The sequence below is a fragment of the Vicia villosa genome, unplaced genomic scaffold (genome assembly GCF_029867415.1).
Source record: "Vicia villosa cultivar HV-30 ecotype Madison, WI unplaced genomic scaffold, Vvil1.0 ctg.002598F_1_1, whole genome shotgun sequence".
Lineage (NCBI taxonomy): Eukaryota > Viridiplantae > Streptophyta > Magnoliopsida > Fabales > Fabaceae > Vicia > Vicia villosa.
Window position 1 is genome coordinate 60,508 of NW_026705980.1, and position 15,620 is coordinate 76,127.

The following is a 15,620-nucleotide window of genomic DNA, read 5'->3' on the forward strand; positions in this document are numbered from 1 at the left end:
TTGAGCTTAGATCTCACCTTTGATGTTATATGATACCGACAAAGTATTGCGGTCGATGTCGGAAATACGGTACCACCACATTCGTAAGAGCATTATCTCGGTCAGTAAGGATGACATTAGGCATATTGTTTTGATCAACCAACAAAGTCTTACATATTCCTAAAGCCTATGTAACGTTATCTTCTTTCTCACATTCTAAAAAAGCGAAACCAATCAAAAATGTCTTGTTCGTAGAGGTCACACCAACAATTTCTAGAAGCGGAAGTCTATACTTATTGGTCTTGTATGTCGAATCAATTATAAGAACGGTTGGAAATGTGTTGAACAACTTGATACTTTCGGGATGAGTCTAAAATATGTCACGAACAGTAACCTTGTCTTCACAAGCTCTGAAACTTGAAACATATTGGTTATCACCCAAAAGTTTCAAAAGGTATTGCATTTCAGTTCTCGAATCCATTTTCACAACTTTAAGATTGTACCGTTCATTGTATACCTGCTTGATATTTGAAACACTATCTGGTCTATTTCGCTTCAAGTCGACAAGTATGTTTCTCAGTGCAACTTTGATTATCGATAATTCTGAAATAGAATCCTTCTCTTCGCGATTTAGCCGACATGCAATCGAATGCCCGTGTAGCTTGGTTTCTAATGCATGATTATGAAGTTCGCAAACCGCTAAAACCATCAACCCTATAAGAAATGCGCAACTTAAACGGACACACACACTTTCTCAATCCCGTGTCATCATACTTTAACTTCCGATTTGTTGGAACATACTTCCCACCGCTCTCGCATTTTATCACAACAAATGCTTGCCTTATACTAGTGCCATTGTCGGACCTTGCTATCACAACGCCAAATTTAAGTTTACTAGCTTTATTTCGGACCCACTCTAGCAAATGTTCACTACAAGTGAAAGTCATTTCATTTGTAAATTATGGTCGAACATCCACCACAACGACAATCATTTTAACATCGTTAATCACCTCTTCTGGAGCTTCTAAATCATCCTTGACAATGTTATCGGGATGCACCATACCTAACAAATGCACAAAACATACATGATGTTAAAACTATTTTTTAAATTCTGTAACAGACCTTATTTCGGAAATGCACTTCAAAAATAAGTTTGGTGGATTTTGGAAATGCATTTCCGAACTGATGCAGTTTTTCATCCATAATTCAACAACAATGCAGTAAAATGGGAGATGGAATGAGGAAATTTTATCTCATATTCTAGCTTTCTATGCTCTCTTTGATATGATGAACCACTTGGAACTTGGTTTGGAGACGAAAAATCGATTCAAAATGGTTGAGGTTTTGGAGGGGGGTTGTGTTTTGTTTGGAACAAAATGAATGAAATAGTGAAGGAGGGAAAAAGTTATATGAAGGGTTTTTTTGGATATGCATCTCCGAAAAAATACCTGACATTTTAAATCTAACGTTTAAATAGAAAAATGGTGTTTTCGGATATGCATCTCCAAAATAGTTGATGTAGGTGATTTCGGAGATGCATATCTGAAATCTTTAAAATTAGGATATGGGTGCCTTCGGAAATGCATTTCCGAAAGGTATTTTGAGGTTTCCAAGGGTGTTTTTCACCCTATATAGGTGTATAAAGAAATTTTCTATCAATAGTCTACTGTACTACAAATATAGTTCTATAGTTATACTCTCAAATATGGTTAAAAATCACTCTAAGATATGATTCGAAGATACCTCAAATCCTTTTGAAGATAATATTTCTCCATGTTTGTTCATGTTGAAAGCGGGAGAAGTGATAAACTTGGGAGAAGTGATAAACTTGAGTGTCTCAATTTTAGTTTGAGTAAAGAATGGAGAAAAACTCTCTTTTTATGGTAAAAACAATCTAATACCACATGATCTTTCTAAAACCCAAGATGCTCACAAATGGGTTAGAGAACTTGAATTTAGTGATGAACTCTAATTGATAATAGGTATTATGGTGTTTATGGTCCGTCGTTTGGAATACCTACAATCGCTAACGTTCAAGTCAGTGACTATCATGAGTGAGAGATATTTTGTGGTTAGAAATATATGTATCTTAATGTTTTAGGGACCTAAAAACTTTTACCCTACACATCTATCAAAAGAAAAACAAATGTCGCATGATCATTAGTTATGTGATCTAACAATTTTGTTTCATTCATGTATCAGATGTTCCATTAGGGCATGTCTATCCTATGTCTCACAAGTCTAGAAGCTTCCGGTGTGTTACAAGTAAGAAAATGACGCATCGACCTGACATCACGGCCAGTGATCGTCATTTGATGATCATCGGATCAATTGATATGTGGTTTATAGTAGTTAATGATATCAAACCTCTCTTTCTTGGGTTGAATCACAACTAATTGATCTTTGTAATAAGATCAATTTATTGGATTGAATCACAACTTATAGAACACCAGACCATTAAGATCAATGAACCAAACATATACTAAAACGTGGAAGGTGTATGTAGATATGGCAAACATGCGCTTACTTGTCAAAAACCTGATTTTTTTTTTATAATAGAAGTACCACAAGCCGGAATTACAAAGCATGCAACAATAAAATGCATGTGATGTTAAGGATCGGTTTGATTTGATTTTATAAAACAGTTTTTCAATTTTTAAAATTTAACAATAATAAAATTTATTTGGTAGTTTAATTTTACAAAATTGTTTTCGAAAAATTAAAAAACTAAAATAAATTTTAGAAATTTTGATTTTTAGATTTGAAAACTGTGAAGAGGAAAAAATAAGAAAAATGGTACATTTTTTTTATTAATAGACAAATTTATAATATTGTACCACTTAAAAATAGTTTTTGAAAATAAAATTATCAAATATATTTTATTCTTCAAAATCAGTTTTTAAAAATGATTTACAAAATAATTATCAAAAACTAAAAAATTAAAACTCAAGTTCCAAATATTTGTAAGTGCTCATTATTTTCAAAACTATTGCACACTCAAAAAGATTAATATTATCATTTGCTTTTGCACTTTGATTCTCAAAGAAATGAGACACTAATAATTTAGAATTCTCAAAAGTTTTTTTATAAATTTTTTTTTTCACAAAATTATATAACACTATAAAAATCAATTTTAAAAAAAGTCAAAACAAACGGGCCCATAATATTAGTTAAACATTGTTCCCATAAAAAATCGAACTTGATATTTTTTTGAATTTTCGTTCCTTAACATAAACTCATTTAACACTTGATCTCAAGTGCTTAGTTAGATTACTTTTACCTTATAAACACTAGCAAATTGTTTATGCTCTCTCCTTCATAAAATATAATGATTTTCTTTTTTCAATTCACAATCGCCCATATACTTGACACATACTCATTTGTTAAGATTTGGTATGTCAATATTTAAATCGGTGACTTGCCGGTTAAGCTTCAAACATTTAAAAAATTGGGAGAGCTGATTCCTAAACCTAAAATGTTGGACAGGATGTAATAAGATGGGAAACAATTGAAGAAATTAATTAAAAAATAATTAAGAACTTGATTCCATGACCATGACATTTAAAGAAAATTGTAAAAGAATATTTTAAAGGTTGGATAAAAAAGAAGGAAACTAGTGGGTGGGACTAAACATAAACTTACTCTAATACCGAAATATAAATTTAGAGAATACATGTCACACAATTTTCTTATATCTTTCTTATCATTTTTTTTTAAATAAACAAAAATGTGGTTGATTATTGCAAAAGAGGTTACACTACTACAAAAGTAGCAAATAAAAGTTTGAATTCCAACTTAAAAAAAAAAATAATCACGGTTAGTGTTCGACATATTTTAAATAGAATTATCTTATGTGAAAAGAATGTATAAGGAAAAAAAAAGTTGAGACAATTGACACTAAATATTCTTAGGAAGGTGTCTGTTTTTGTCCTTTTTATGAGCCTTTGAAATGGCATGCTAGGATACTAAAGAAATAAATTCTAATTTAAGAAAAAGGAATCAGAACAGAATAGATTCAAAGCCTCACTAACGTCTCTAATTGGAAACTATAAGGACAAACAAATGTTCATATAGTATATATGGATGAAAGTTTTGACACAATACATATCAATATGTTGTGAAATTGAAATTTTGAATCACAGAATTTTTTTTATATGTGATATAAAGAAGAATGATAATCAAAATAAATAGTTTAAAGTAAAAATTAATGTTAAATTGTGTAAACAAATCATAAGAATATGAATAAAATAATGTGATAAATATACAATTTATTTATTTAGTTCAATCAAATTAATATGTTACTCCAAAAGAGAGAAAGCAAGTCGTCGTTCCATTATAATTTAAAATTTTATAGTGTTCACATTTGTCGCATAGTCCTTATCTAGAAAACCTTCTAAAATGTCTCACCAATTCACTCAAATTAAAATGTTAATTCAATCAACATTCATATATTATTTCATTAGAGTCGGGCCAATCAATCTAGAAGCCCCGTTCTGATTTAATAAATGAGCCTAAATTAAAAAAAATACAATTATAATATTTAAAAATGACATATCAAAAATAAAATTATATATATATATATATATATATATATATATATATATATATATATATATATATATATATATATGAGGAGGGTTATATTTACTCCAGGAGTAAGTTATTATAACTTACTCTAAATCTAGACCATTTTGAATTTCTCCCATATTAAGATTCTCCTATTTTGGCCCCTTTAAAGATTTACTCATTAATAACCTATTAAATGTCATGTAACTTTTAAGGATTAATATCTATTTTACCCCTGCCAAATTGATGATTTTTGAAAAATCCTCTGCCATGTCATTATTTTTGATGATTGAGTTTCATGAGGTCAAAACAAGAGGATCTTCATATGATTGGGGAATTCAAACTTTTTTTTACAGAGAAAATTTTTAAAAATCGCCAATTTAGCAGAGAAAAAATATGTATCAACCCTACTTTTTTATGTTTATTAATTAATAAAAAAATAAGTCTCTCAAAATTTGAGACCCTATGCACTATGCAGTAGAGCTTGTAAGTTCAGTACAAGGTCGGTCGGTCATGTACTTCACCAAAGGCTTAAAGAATTTTTAAAGAGTCTATCAACTCATTATTACACATTACATTTTTGAAGTCTTAAAAGTTGTAATACGGCATGAGTTAAGGTAAGATAAATTTAAATTAAATGGGTTAAATTATTTGAGTTAAGCCCTAACTTGCTTCCTTCATCTATTTTGATTATTTTCTCTTTTTCCACATTCCACTCTTTATTAGAATTTTTATAAGCGATTTGAAACTTTCTGTTACCCATTCAGTTTTACTTTTTACCCCTTTCTTTATATATATTTTTTTATGGATACTTTTTTTCTTTAAAAAAACAAATCACTTTTTATTGTGTAACTCTTAGGACCACTGCCCTAAATTTATAAGGTTGTCACTTTATAGCAACTCCAAACTTAAAATCATGTTATACATAAAATTTTACTATGCTATAATTACCTAACTCTAATGAAATCAAGTGATAACAAGAAATTCTTTATAAACAACATCATTTATTTAGTTTTGTAGTGTTATATTTGTAAAAGGACTTTATTTAGGCGATGGCTATAGGACGCTCCATGAGAGGCAACCATAACATGTCACGCAAGGGGAGATAACGCCTCGCCCCAAGATCTTTCTATCACTCAGTTATGGAAAATGTGGGATCAGACTTCTAGGGAAGAGAGAAGTTATGATCATTAATTGATCCACGTCCTCCTTGAATATAGGGATTCAACGATCCACCATTGACTGAGTGGGTTGTGACCCTACCCAAGAGAATCATAGGCTCTAGAGGCCTCTAAAAATACACCTCACTCATAGGAGAGATGTACAAATGATAACTCATACTAATTACACCCCCATATGCTTATACCTAAGCATATCATTCAATCCACAGAGCCTCTACCTTACGTGAGTAGGATTCCTAAAACCATTGTAAAACAACACCGTACAAGACTTCTCGCTGTCGTGGACAAGTCCCTAACTACCACACAATATAATATACCTACTAAGACCTCTAAGTTTCTCTACCTTTACAGGTGGAACACTCACACCTATACTGTTTTACCAGTACAAGTTTTAACAAAGAAAAATTTAAGACTCATAGAGGTTAGCATTATATATATATATATATATATATATATATATATATATATATATATATATATATATATATATATATATATATATATATATATATATATATATATATATGGTCATGATCAAATGACATTAAGGTGTCAAACTTAGTAACATGACACCTCTGATAACTTTTCACCCCATGTCCGTATAACAAAATCCACTGTTGGATTGAAAGGTAGTATCATATAAACCACGCCTATAAAATTTCACAACAATTAACAATTATTTGATATATTAAAGAGAATAATAAAAATTAATGTTTTTCAGGAAGTTTTGTAAACATTAGTTTTTATGCATCTCGTTGACATGTCAAATGATTTCTGATTGAAGTGGAATTTTATAGACATGATCTATATGACAATACCTTTCAATCCAACAATGAATTTTGTTATAAAACAATGCGATAAAGAATTATCTAAGGTGTCATGTTAATAAGTTTGTATATCTCAACAAAGTAATTCTAATGGGTTCTAAGCTTCAAGAAAAATATATCTCAGTATGTATATATTTTTCTTGAAGCTTAGAACCCATTAGTATATATTTTTCATACTGAGTCTATTTTCCACCAATTTCTCCACTATATGTGTTACCCTCAACACTCTCTTTAATACCTTCATTTCTAATCCTATTATGTACAGTCTTACCAAACATCCAATGCAACATCCTCATATTTGCTACACTTACTTAATTCTTGTATTGATTCTTAACTGACCAACATTATGTTCCATATAACATTGCACTTCGATAAAATTATCTCTTCACCTTGAGTGGTACCTTTGCGTCACATAAAACTCCTAAATCCCTCTTCCATTTCATCCATACATGTTGAATTTGATGAGTTACATCTCTATCTTACCTAGAAAGAACTTAACTGTCATTTTCTTTTCTAATTGGAAACTATAAGGACAAACAAATGTTCATATAGTAATATATGGATGAAAGTTTTGACATAATACAAAACAATATGTTGTGAAATTGAAATTTTGAATCACAGAATTTTCTTTTTATATGTGATATAAAGAAGAATGATAATCAAAATAAATAGTTTAAACTTTAAAGTAAAAATTAATGTTAAGTTGTGTAAACAAATCATAAGAATATGAATAAAATAACGTGATAAATATACAAATAAATAAATTTAGTTCAATCAAATTAATATGTTACTCCATAAGAGAGAAAACAACTCTTCGATCCATTATAATTTAAAATTTTATAGTGTTCACATTTGTTGCAAGAAAACCTTCTAAAATGTCTCACCAATTCACTCAAATTAAAATGTTAATTCAATCAACATTCATATATTATTTCATTAGAGTCGGGTCAATCAATTTAGAGGTCCCGTTCTAATTTAATAAATGAGCCTAAATTAAAAAAAAAATACAATTATAATATTTAAAAATGACATATCAAAAATAAAATTATATATATATATATATATATATATATATATATATATATATATATATATATATATATATATATATATATATATATATATATATATATATATATATATATATATATATATATTAATCAAAAATAAATTTAATTATAATTATTTTGACTTTTGATCAATTTCATTTTTTTATGTATTATATTTTTATTGTAACATTTTTTATATATTGGAATTTTATTATAATATTTTTTTGGGTTAATACATATTTGGTTCCTCTTAAATTGGTGATTTTTGAAAAATCTCATGTAAAAAAAGTTTGAACTTTCCCTATCATAGGAAGATTCTCCTATTTTAGTCCCTTAAAAGATTTACTCATTAACAACCTATTAAATGTCATGTAGCTTTTAAGGATTAATATCTATTTTATCCCTGTCATTATTTTTTATGATTGAGTTTCATGAGGTCAAAACAAGAGGATCTTTATATGACGGGGGGAATTCAAACTTTTTTTTTATAGAGAAATTTTAAAAAATCGCCAATTTAGTAGGAAAAAATATGTATCAACCTTGTTTTTTTTGTTTATTAATCAATAAAAAATTGAGCCTCTCAAAATTTGAGACCCTATGCAGTAGAGCTTGCAAGTCCTGTACAAGGTCGGTCATGTACTTCACCAAAGGCTTCAAGAATTTGTAAAGAATCTATCAACTCATTATTACACATTACATTTTTTTAAGTCTTAAAAGTTGTAATACGGCATGAGTTAAGGTAAGATAAATTTTAAATTAAATGGATTGAATTATTTGAGTTAAGCACTAACTTGCTTCCTTCATCTATTTTGATTATTTTCTCTTTTTCCACATTCCACTCTTTATTGGAATTTTTATAAGCGGTTTGAAACTATCTATTCTTTTTGTTACCCATTCAATTTTACTTTTTACCCCTTTCTTTATATATATATATATATATATATATATATATATATATATATATATATATATATATATATATATATATATATATATATTTATGGATATTTTTTTTCTTTAAAAAAACACAATCACTTTTTTATTGTGTAACTCTTAGGATCACCACCCTAAATTTATAAGATTGTCACTTTATAGCAACCCCAAACTTAAAATCATGTTATACACAAAATTTTACTATACTATAATTACCTAACTCCAATAAAATCAAGTGATAACAAGAAATTCTTTATAAACAACCTCATTTATTTAGTTTTGTAGTTTTATATTTGTAAAAGGAATTTATTTAGGCGATGGCTATAGGACGCTCCATGAGAGGCGACCATAACATGTCACGCAAGGGGAGATAACGCCTTGCCCCAAGATCTTTTTATCACTTAGTCATGGGAAATGTGGGATAAGACTTCTGGGGAAGAGAGAAGTTGGAATCATTAACTGATCCACGTCCTCCTTGAAAATAGGGATTCAACGATCCACCATTGACTGAGTGGGTTGTGACCCTACCCAAGAGAATCCTAGGCTTTAGAGGCCTCTATAAATACACCTCACTCATATGAGATATGTACAAATGACAACTCATACTAATTACACCCCATATGCTTATACCTAAGCATATCATTCAATCCACAGAGCCTCTACCTCACGTGAGTAGGATTCCTAAAACCACTGTAAAACAACACCGTTTAAGACTTCTCGCTGTCGTGGACAAGTCCCTAACTACCATACAATGTAATATACCTACTAAGACCTTTGAGTTTCTCTCCTTTACAGGTGGAACACGCACACCTATACCGTTTTAGGCGTAAAGAGAATGATAAAAATTAATGTTTTTCAGGAAGTTTTGTAAGCATTAATTTTTATGCATCTCGTTGACATGTCAAATGATTTCTGATTGATGTGAAATTTTATAGACATGATTTATATGACAATACCTTTCAATCCAACAATGAATTTTGTTATAAAAATATGCGATAAAGAATTATCTGAGGTGTCATGTTACTAAGTTTGACATCTTAGTTTCATTTGATCTTGATCTATATCTATTTATCTATATCTATTTCTCTCTCTGTCTCTCTCTCTCTCTCTCTCTCTATATATATATATATATATATATATATATATATATATATATATATATATATATATAAGGAGAGATATATTTACTCCAAGAGTAAGTGTAGAAGACTTACTCCAAATCTTAACCATTGATTTTCATTAATCTAACAGTTTTAATTGATCATTTAATCTAATTATTTTTGGAAATATTTTTCTATATAAAAAAATTAATTACAGCTGTTAGATTAATGATAATCAATGATTAAGATTTGGAGTAAGTGTTCAACACTTACTCTTGGAGTAAATATATCCCTCATATATATATATATATATATATATATATATATATATATATATAGGATGAATATTCTTACTCCAAGAGTAAGTTATATAGGATGAATATTCTTACTCCAAGAGTAAGTTATCAAGACTTACTCCACATCTTGACCATTAATTCTTCTCAATTTAATCGTTAAAATTAATTATTATTAGTTTTCTCTCTCCATATTTAATTACTCGTTATTTTTAACCCTTAGATTTAGCACAATTAATGGTCAAGATGTGGAGTAAATCTTGATAACTTACTCTTGGAGTAAGAATATCCCTCCTCATATATATATATATATATATATATATATATATATATATATATATATATATATACACACACACACACACACACACACACACACACACACACACACAACAAAGTAATTCTAATGGGTTCTAAGCTTCAAGAAATATATATCTCAGTTTGTATATAACAAGACAATTAACTAAAATACCAACAACAATTAAGTTATTCCACCACGTAGGGTCAGCTACATAGATCAACTTCCGTCATAATATTATATCTAGGACCATACTTCTATCTAAATCGTTAATCTCAAAATTTTTCTTAATAACTTCTCTTATAGTCTTTCTAGGTCTTTCTTTTCCTTTAGTTGTTTGACCTCTCCCCATCTAATTTACTCTCCTTAAAATGAAATCTACAAGTCCTCTCTTTACATGTCCAAATTACATAAGTTTATTTTCCACCATTTTCTCCACTATATGTGTTACCCTCCACACTTTCTTTAACACCTTCATTTCTAATTCTATTATGTACAGTCTTACCAAACATCCAATGCAACATCCTCATATTTGCTACACTTACTTAATTCTTGTGTTGATTCTTAACTGACCAACATTATGTTCCATTGTCATACTCCAAAATTTGCCCTCCATATTTCAATATATTGTGGCAAGCAGTCTCTTCAGACTCGTATAATCAAGCATGCAGTCTCTCTCCTAAACAATAGCCTCTAAATTAGGGTTCCTGATTTAATCAAGGAATTTGAACTTCTGATACCTCAGGTGGATTCTATGGTCTCTCATATGATTCAAAGAACCCTCATTCCAAGTTTCAAGCCTCGATTCAAAAGATTGCTCACTCAATGGCCCAAACGATCAATAATCGACTGGTTGACCTAAACGTCAAACTATGGACAAACCACAGTCAAAGCTTCTGATTTTGGTCAACATCCTCATTATGAAGTATCATTCATCATTTGATCAAAGATTGATCATGATTAATCAAGAAGAGCTCCAGAATTATCAAGAACCTGAGTTTCTAAATTAGGGTTTTTTTAGAGAAAGTCAACTAAACTTTGACCAGCCATAACTCCTTCATGGAACATCAGAAATTTTCCATCCAAAGCTCATTTTGAAGGAAATTGAATTCTATACAACTTTGTCTCTCACATGCCAAGGCTAAAAATTCTTCATTTGAGAGATATGGACCAAAACATTATAGGTCTTTTTCAAAATTCAACAAAAAGTCATTTTTTTCAAAAGGACACACAAGGAGCATGGAAAATTATTTTGACATGAGACCAAAGACATTGGTTAGAGGACTCTTTAAGGTTTCTAAAAAGTCTTAGAACTCCCCCATACCTCAAAAATTGAGGGATATATGTCTTGTCAAAGTTGGACAAATTTGAGAAGGAAAATGTGGGGAAAAAGGCTTCAAAATGAGTTTCTTTGCAAATGGGCCCATGTTTTTAAAACCCAACCTCTTTCCTTATGATATTGAGAGTCCACAATCCACTTGCCACGAAATTATTTAATTTATTTTGTTTATTATGATTTTTATTCAATTAAAAAAATTTTAAAAATCAAATAAATCAAGAGAAGGTTAAATATTTGGTAAAATATATGATTTGGATCTAATTCAATCATCATTTAAGGCACATCACCAATCAAATTTCGTGCTCCTCAAGCTTGCAAGGATTAAGATCATATTTGGCCAAATTTAGAAAGATTTAATGCATGAATCAAAGTCAAAATTTTCCAATCAAATATTTGATTCCTTTCCATTATTTTTGACCTAATTCTTTCACATATATATACACATATTCATTCAGCATTAGAGGGGAATTCTTAGAGAAGAAGAATAGGGTTTACAAGAAGAGAAAAATCAAGGAAACTAGGGCAAACGAAAATTGTTATTTGCAGCCTCTTCCCATCCAAACCGATTGCACCAATCTCTTTTTTGAGCATCCAAAGGTAAGAATAGCCCCAGGTTTGAGTCCCATAACACGTTAATTTGTGTATTGCATTTGTTCATATTCATCCGTGTTTCAAAAATTTCGTATACCATGCATGACCAAGTTTTAATGTGATATGATGCTACTAACATGTTTATGTATCCATTTAGAACAGATTTGACGCTTTACATGTGAGTTTTAGGACCGGGATTACAACTTGCCATGGTTAGGGTTCAAGGAAGTGGAACTTTCGTGTTCCTATTTTCAGGACGTGTTAGGACGAAACGATGCTTGAATGTGGGATCTGGGCGCCCTTTGTGTTTCGTTAATGTGTTTTCTTTGAGTTTTAGTATGTGCAGGTTTAGCTACAAGATTTCGTAGCAAAGGACGAAGCGGAACAACAGCAAATTCGAAGCTAAGTGTATGGGGAAGACGATGAATAGTATATGAATCAATTGACTGTACGTGTCTGCTATCCATTGGCCAGTCATAAATCTCCCTCTCTCTCTTTGTACAATTGGACGGTCAACTCTGAAACTTTCCTCTCTCCTATTTTTGATTGGTTTGGCCAGGGACGTGGGACCCCATGCACCTCATCTTTGACTTTGTCCATTTGATTGATTAATTTTGTATTTTAATTGTTTTATGGATATTATTATCACCATGCATTAACAGCACAGTTGGCAAGAGATAGAGACTATGAATCGAAGATGCTGGGTTCGATCCCCAGGTTGGAAAAAATTATTTTTACAAATACCTCCCGTGAGATCCAATGCAACACCCACGCCTGCATACCATGCACCCTTCATCTACCAACCCTCAGATCTCCAGTGCGCCAAGATCGAAGGCCTCAAAGATGCAGCCCCATGATACATCCTCCAGGCTGCGTCACACCGAATCATTGGCCAGCTAAGTTCCATTTTTTCTTTTTATTTTTAAACCTCTATTTATTTCTTATGGTTTTTATTTAATTTAAATGTTTTTATTATTATAATAATTTCACATAACTATTAATTTAATCGACACTCGATTTTTCTCATAAACATTAAAAATAATTACTTTTTTTTATAAGAAAAATTATTATTTTTATATATACTTTTAATCAGTTAATTTTAAATGTTTGTTAACCTCGAGGCATTTATCAATCCTGATAGCCTTAGTTGGTAGGTGTTATCCACTAACGCATTTTTAAGCCTGGTAGACCTTTTGGGTCACAATAAGTTTTCTTAATAACCCTTTAGGGTTTTAAACTTTTAGGGTTTATAATCAATTAGGGTTTAGATCAGTGAATGCACTAACACTTCTCTTCTTTGTGTTCGACTTTTCAGGGTTAATCAAAATCCTCCGGCTACGCGCCATTAATCAAAAAGCTAAGTCTCTGACTCTCTTTGTTTAATTATCATTATCATTTTTATTTTGCCTCTTTGCCTAAAATAGGGTTTGCCTCCATAGTTAATGGATCTGTAATACACTAACTTTTATTTATTTTCCGTCTAATTCTTAGATGATCAGAGTCAATCGAAGGTTCGAGGAAGATCAAGGCTGAAGATGTGCAAATTAATTTTATGTTTTATTTTTCCCCATCCCCGCAGGTGTTTATTGTAATAGCGTAGGGTTTTAATTCTGCCTTTATTTTTCTGCTGTGGTTAGTAAAATAGGGAGTGCAAGATTATTAACTGAACCTAGATCACTAACCTATAAGATAAATGTCATTGAAGTTAACCACGTGATTGTTGCACCCACACACCTTTAGGGTAATCCTTCTTGTTGCCTGTTGCCTTATATTGTTGCCTTGTTGCCTTAATTATTGTTGCCTTTAAATAGTCAAGTCCCTCGATTCCGAGGATACCTAAAGCAAATGTCGCCTTCAAAGTTATTGAAACTCCCTCGTTGTTGCCTTATAAAATGATTGTCCCGATTGCTAAGGTATCCTCGCCTGTTGCCTAAAATATAAAATGACTATTATATCCTTCCCTTAGACTACCTGCCCTCTTTATGGTAGGGACAGTCTTATGGCGAACGATACTTCCTCGATGACCCGCACATCCAATTGAAAGACTTCCTACCCTCTCATGGTATGGATAGACCCTTTCGCCCTGAAAAGCTAAAAGAACAATTTTTCAAACTTAGGGTAGTTGCTATTAATTGCTTGCTCTTTTTCTTTTTCAAATTCAAATTCAAAATCTTTTCCCACTCTTTTCAAAATCAAATTCAAAAAGACTACGCTTATTTACAAGCTAAAGTTCTTCTTCGAAATCTTTTCTTATTCAAAATCTTTTCAAACAATTCAAACTTCAAAGTGAGCTAAGCAATTAAGAGCCCATGGAAAACCATGGATGCAAAGGGTGCCTTGCACCTTCCCTTTGTATAACTTACCCCCCGAACTCAAAATCTTTTTAAAAGGTCTTTTTCTGTTCTTTTAGCCTTTCTTATTGGATAAAATAAAAGTCGGTGGCGACTCTTGCTATCCGTAACATTTCAAATAAAGTCAGTTCACCGTATTACATCCATATAACATTGAACTTCGATAAAATTATCTCTTCACCTTAAGTGGTACCTTTGTGTCACATAAAACTCCAAAATCCCTCTTCCATTTCATCCATACAGGTTGAATTTGATGAGTTACATCTCCTTCTATTTCTCTATCATTTTTTGTATTGCGTACCCAAGATACTTAAATTGTTTAACTTGAGGGATGATATGGTCTTTAACTTTCACCTCTAGGTTAGAAACACTTCTTCTTTTGTTGAAATTACATTCCTTATACTTCATCTTACTTTTGCTTAGAGGAAAATCATATATTTCTAAAACTCGTCTTCAAGTCTCGAACCTCTGGATTAAATCCTCCTTCGACTCTCCTAGTGAGATTATATCATCTGCAAAATCCATGTATCTCTGTGTTATCTCTTGGATGTGTTATGTGAGTACATTCAAAATTAAGGTAAAAAAAGTTGGGGTTTAAGATTGAACCTTGATGAAAACCTATTATAATGTCGAGCCTATTAAAGTCTGGTGAGTTATCATATCTTTTATTAAATAAATTTTATAAAAAATATATCTATCACTTATCCTTTATATCTTTTTTCTAAACCAATAATTTTCTTTCTTCATCTTTAATAGACTCAGTCCAGTCAATATGCACCTGTCAGTAACATACGGTTGAAGTGGTAAAGCGGCAAGCAACAAAAATTTTGGAAATATTTATCCGAGAAATTATCTTCTGCACAAGGATCAATTTGAGGGAAAGAATGTCGTTCAATAGTCTCAACGTTTCAGAGCTTGGGTTAAATTGTTTAAAGCATAAAAATGAAAAAGTAAATATTAACACAAAAAGAATTCACTCTTCAGAGAGAAGAGACTTATCAGGCTTGCATATAATCTACTTCTCACAAACTTAAACTTATCGACCAGCTATACTCAACCTACAATACTCATCAATATCATCCAGCATCGTTCACACCCTAAGTCATTTCTAAC

The 15,620-nt window shown here is 30.7% G+C and overlaps 1 protein-coding gene across 1 annotated transcript; it reads right to left on the reverse strand.

Annotated features, from left to right (window-relative positions):
• Positions 1-349: 349 nt before the first annotated feature.
• LOC131639333 (uncharacterized) lies at positions 350-926 on the reverse strand. The gene is made up of 2 exons (XM_058909836.1): positions 788-926; positions 350-693 (listed from the first exon to the last, which is right to left on the reverse strand). The coding sequence occupies exons 1-2, from the start codon at positions 924-926 to the stop codon at positions 350-352; spliced, it is 483 nt and encodes a 160-aa protein (XP_058765819.1).
• Positions 927-15,620: the final 14,694 nt, after the last annotated feature.

Excerpts from the sequence above, each read along its gene's own strand:
- LOC131639333 (XM_058909836.1), bottom strand. The coding sequence starts at position 926 with ATGACTTTCACTTGTAGTGAACATTTGCTAGAGTGGGTCCGAAATAAA. Across the intron at positions 694-787 it reads TGTGATAAAATGCGAGAGCG|GGTTGATGGTTTTAGCGGTT; the intron begins GTGGGAAGTATG and ends CATTTCTTATAG.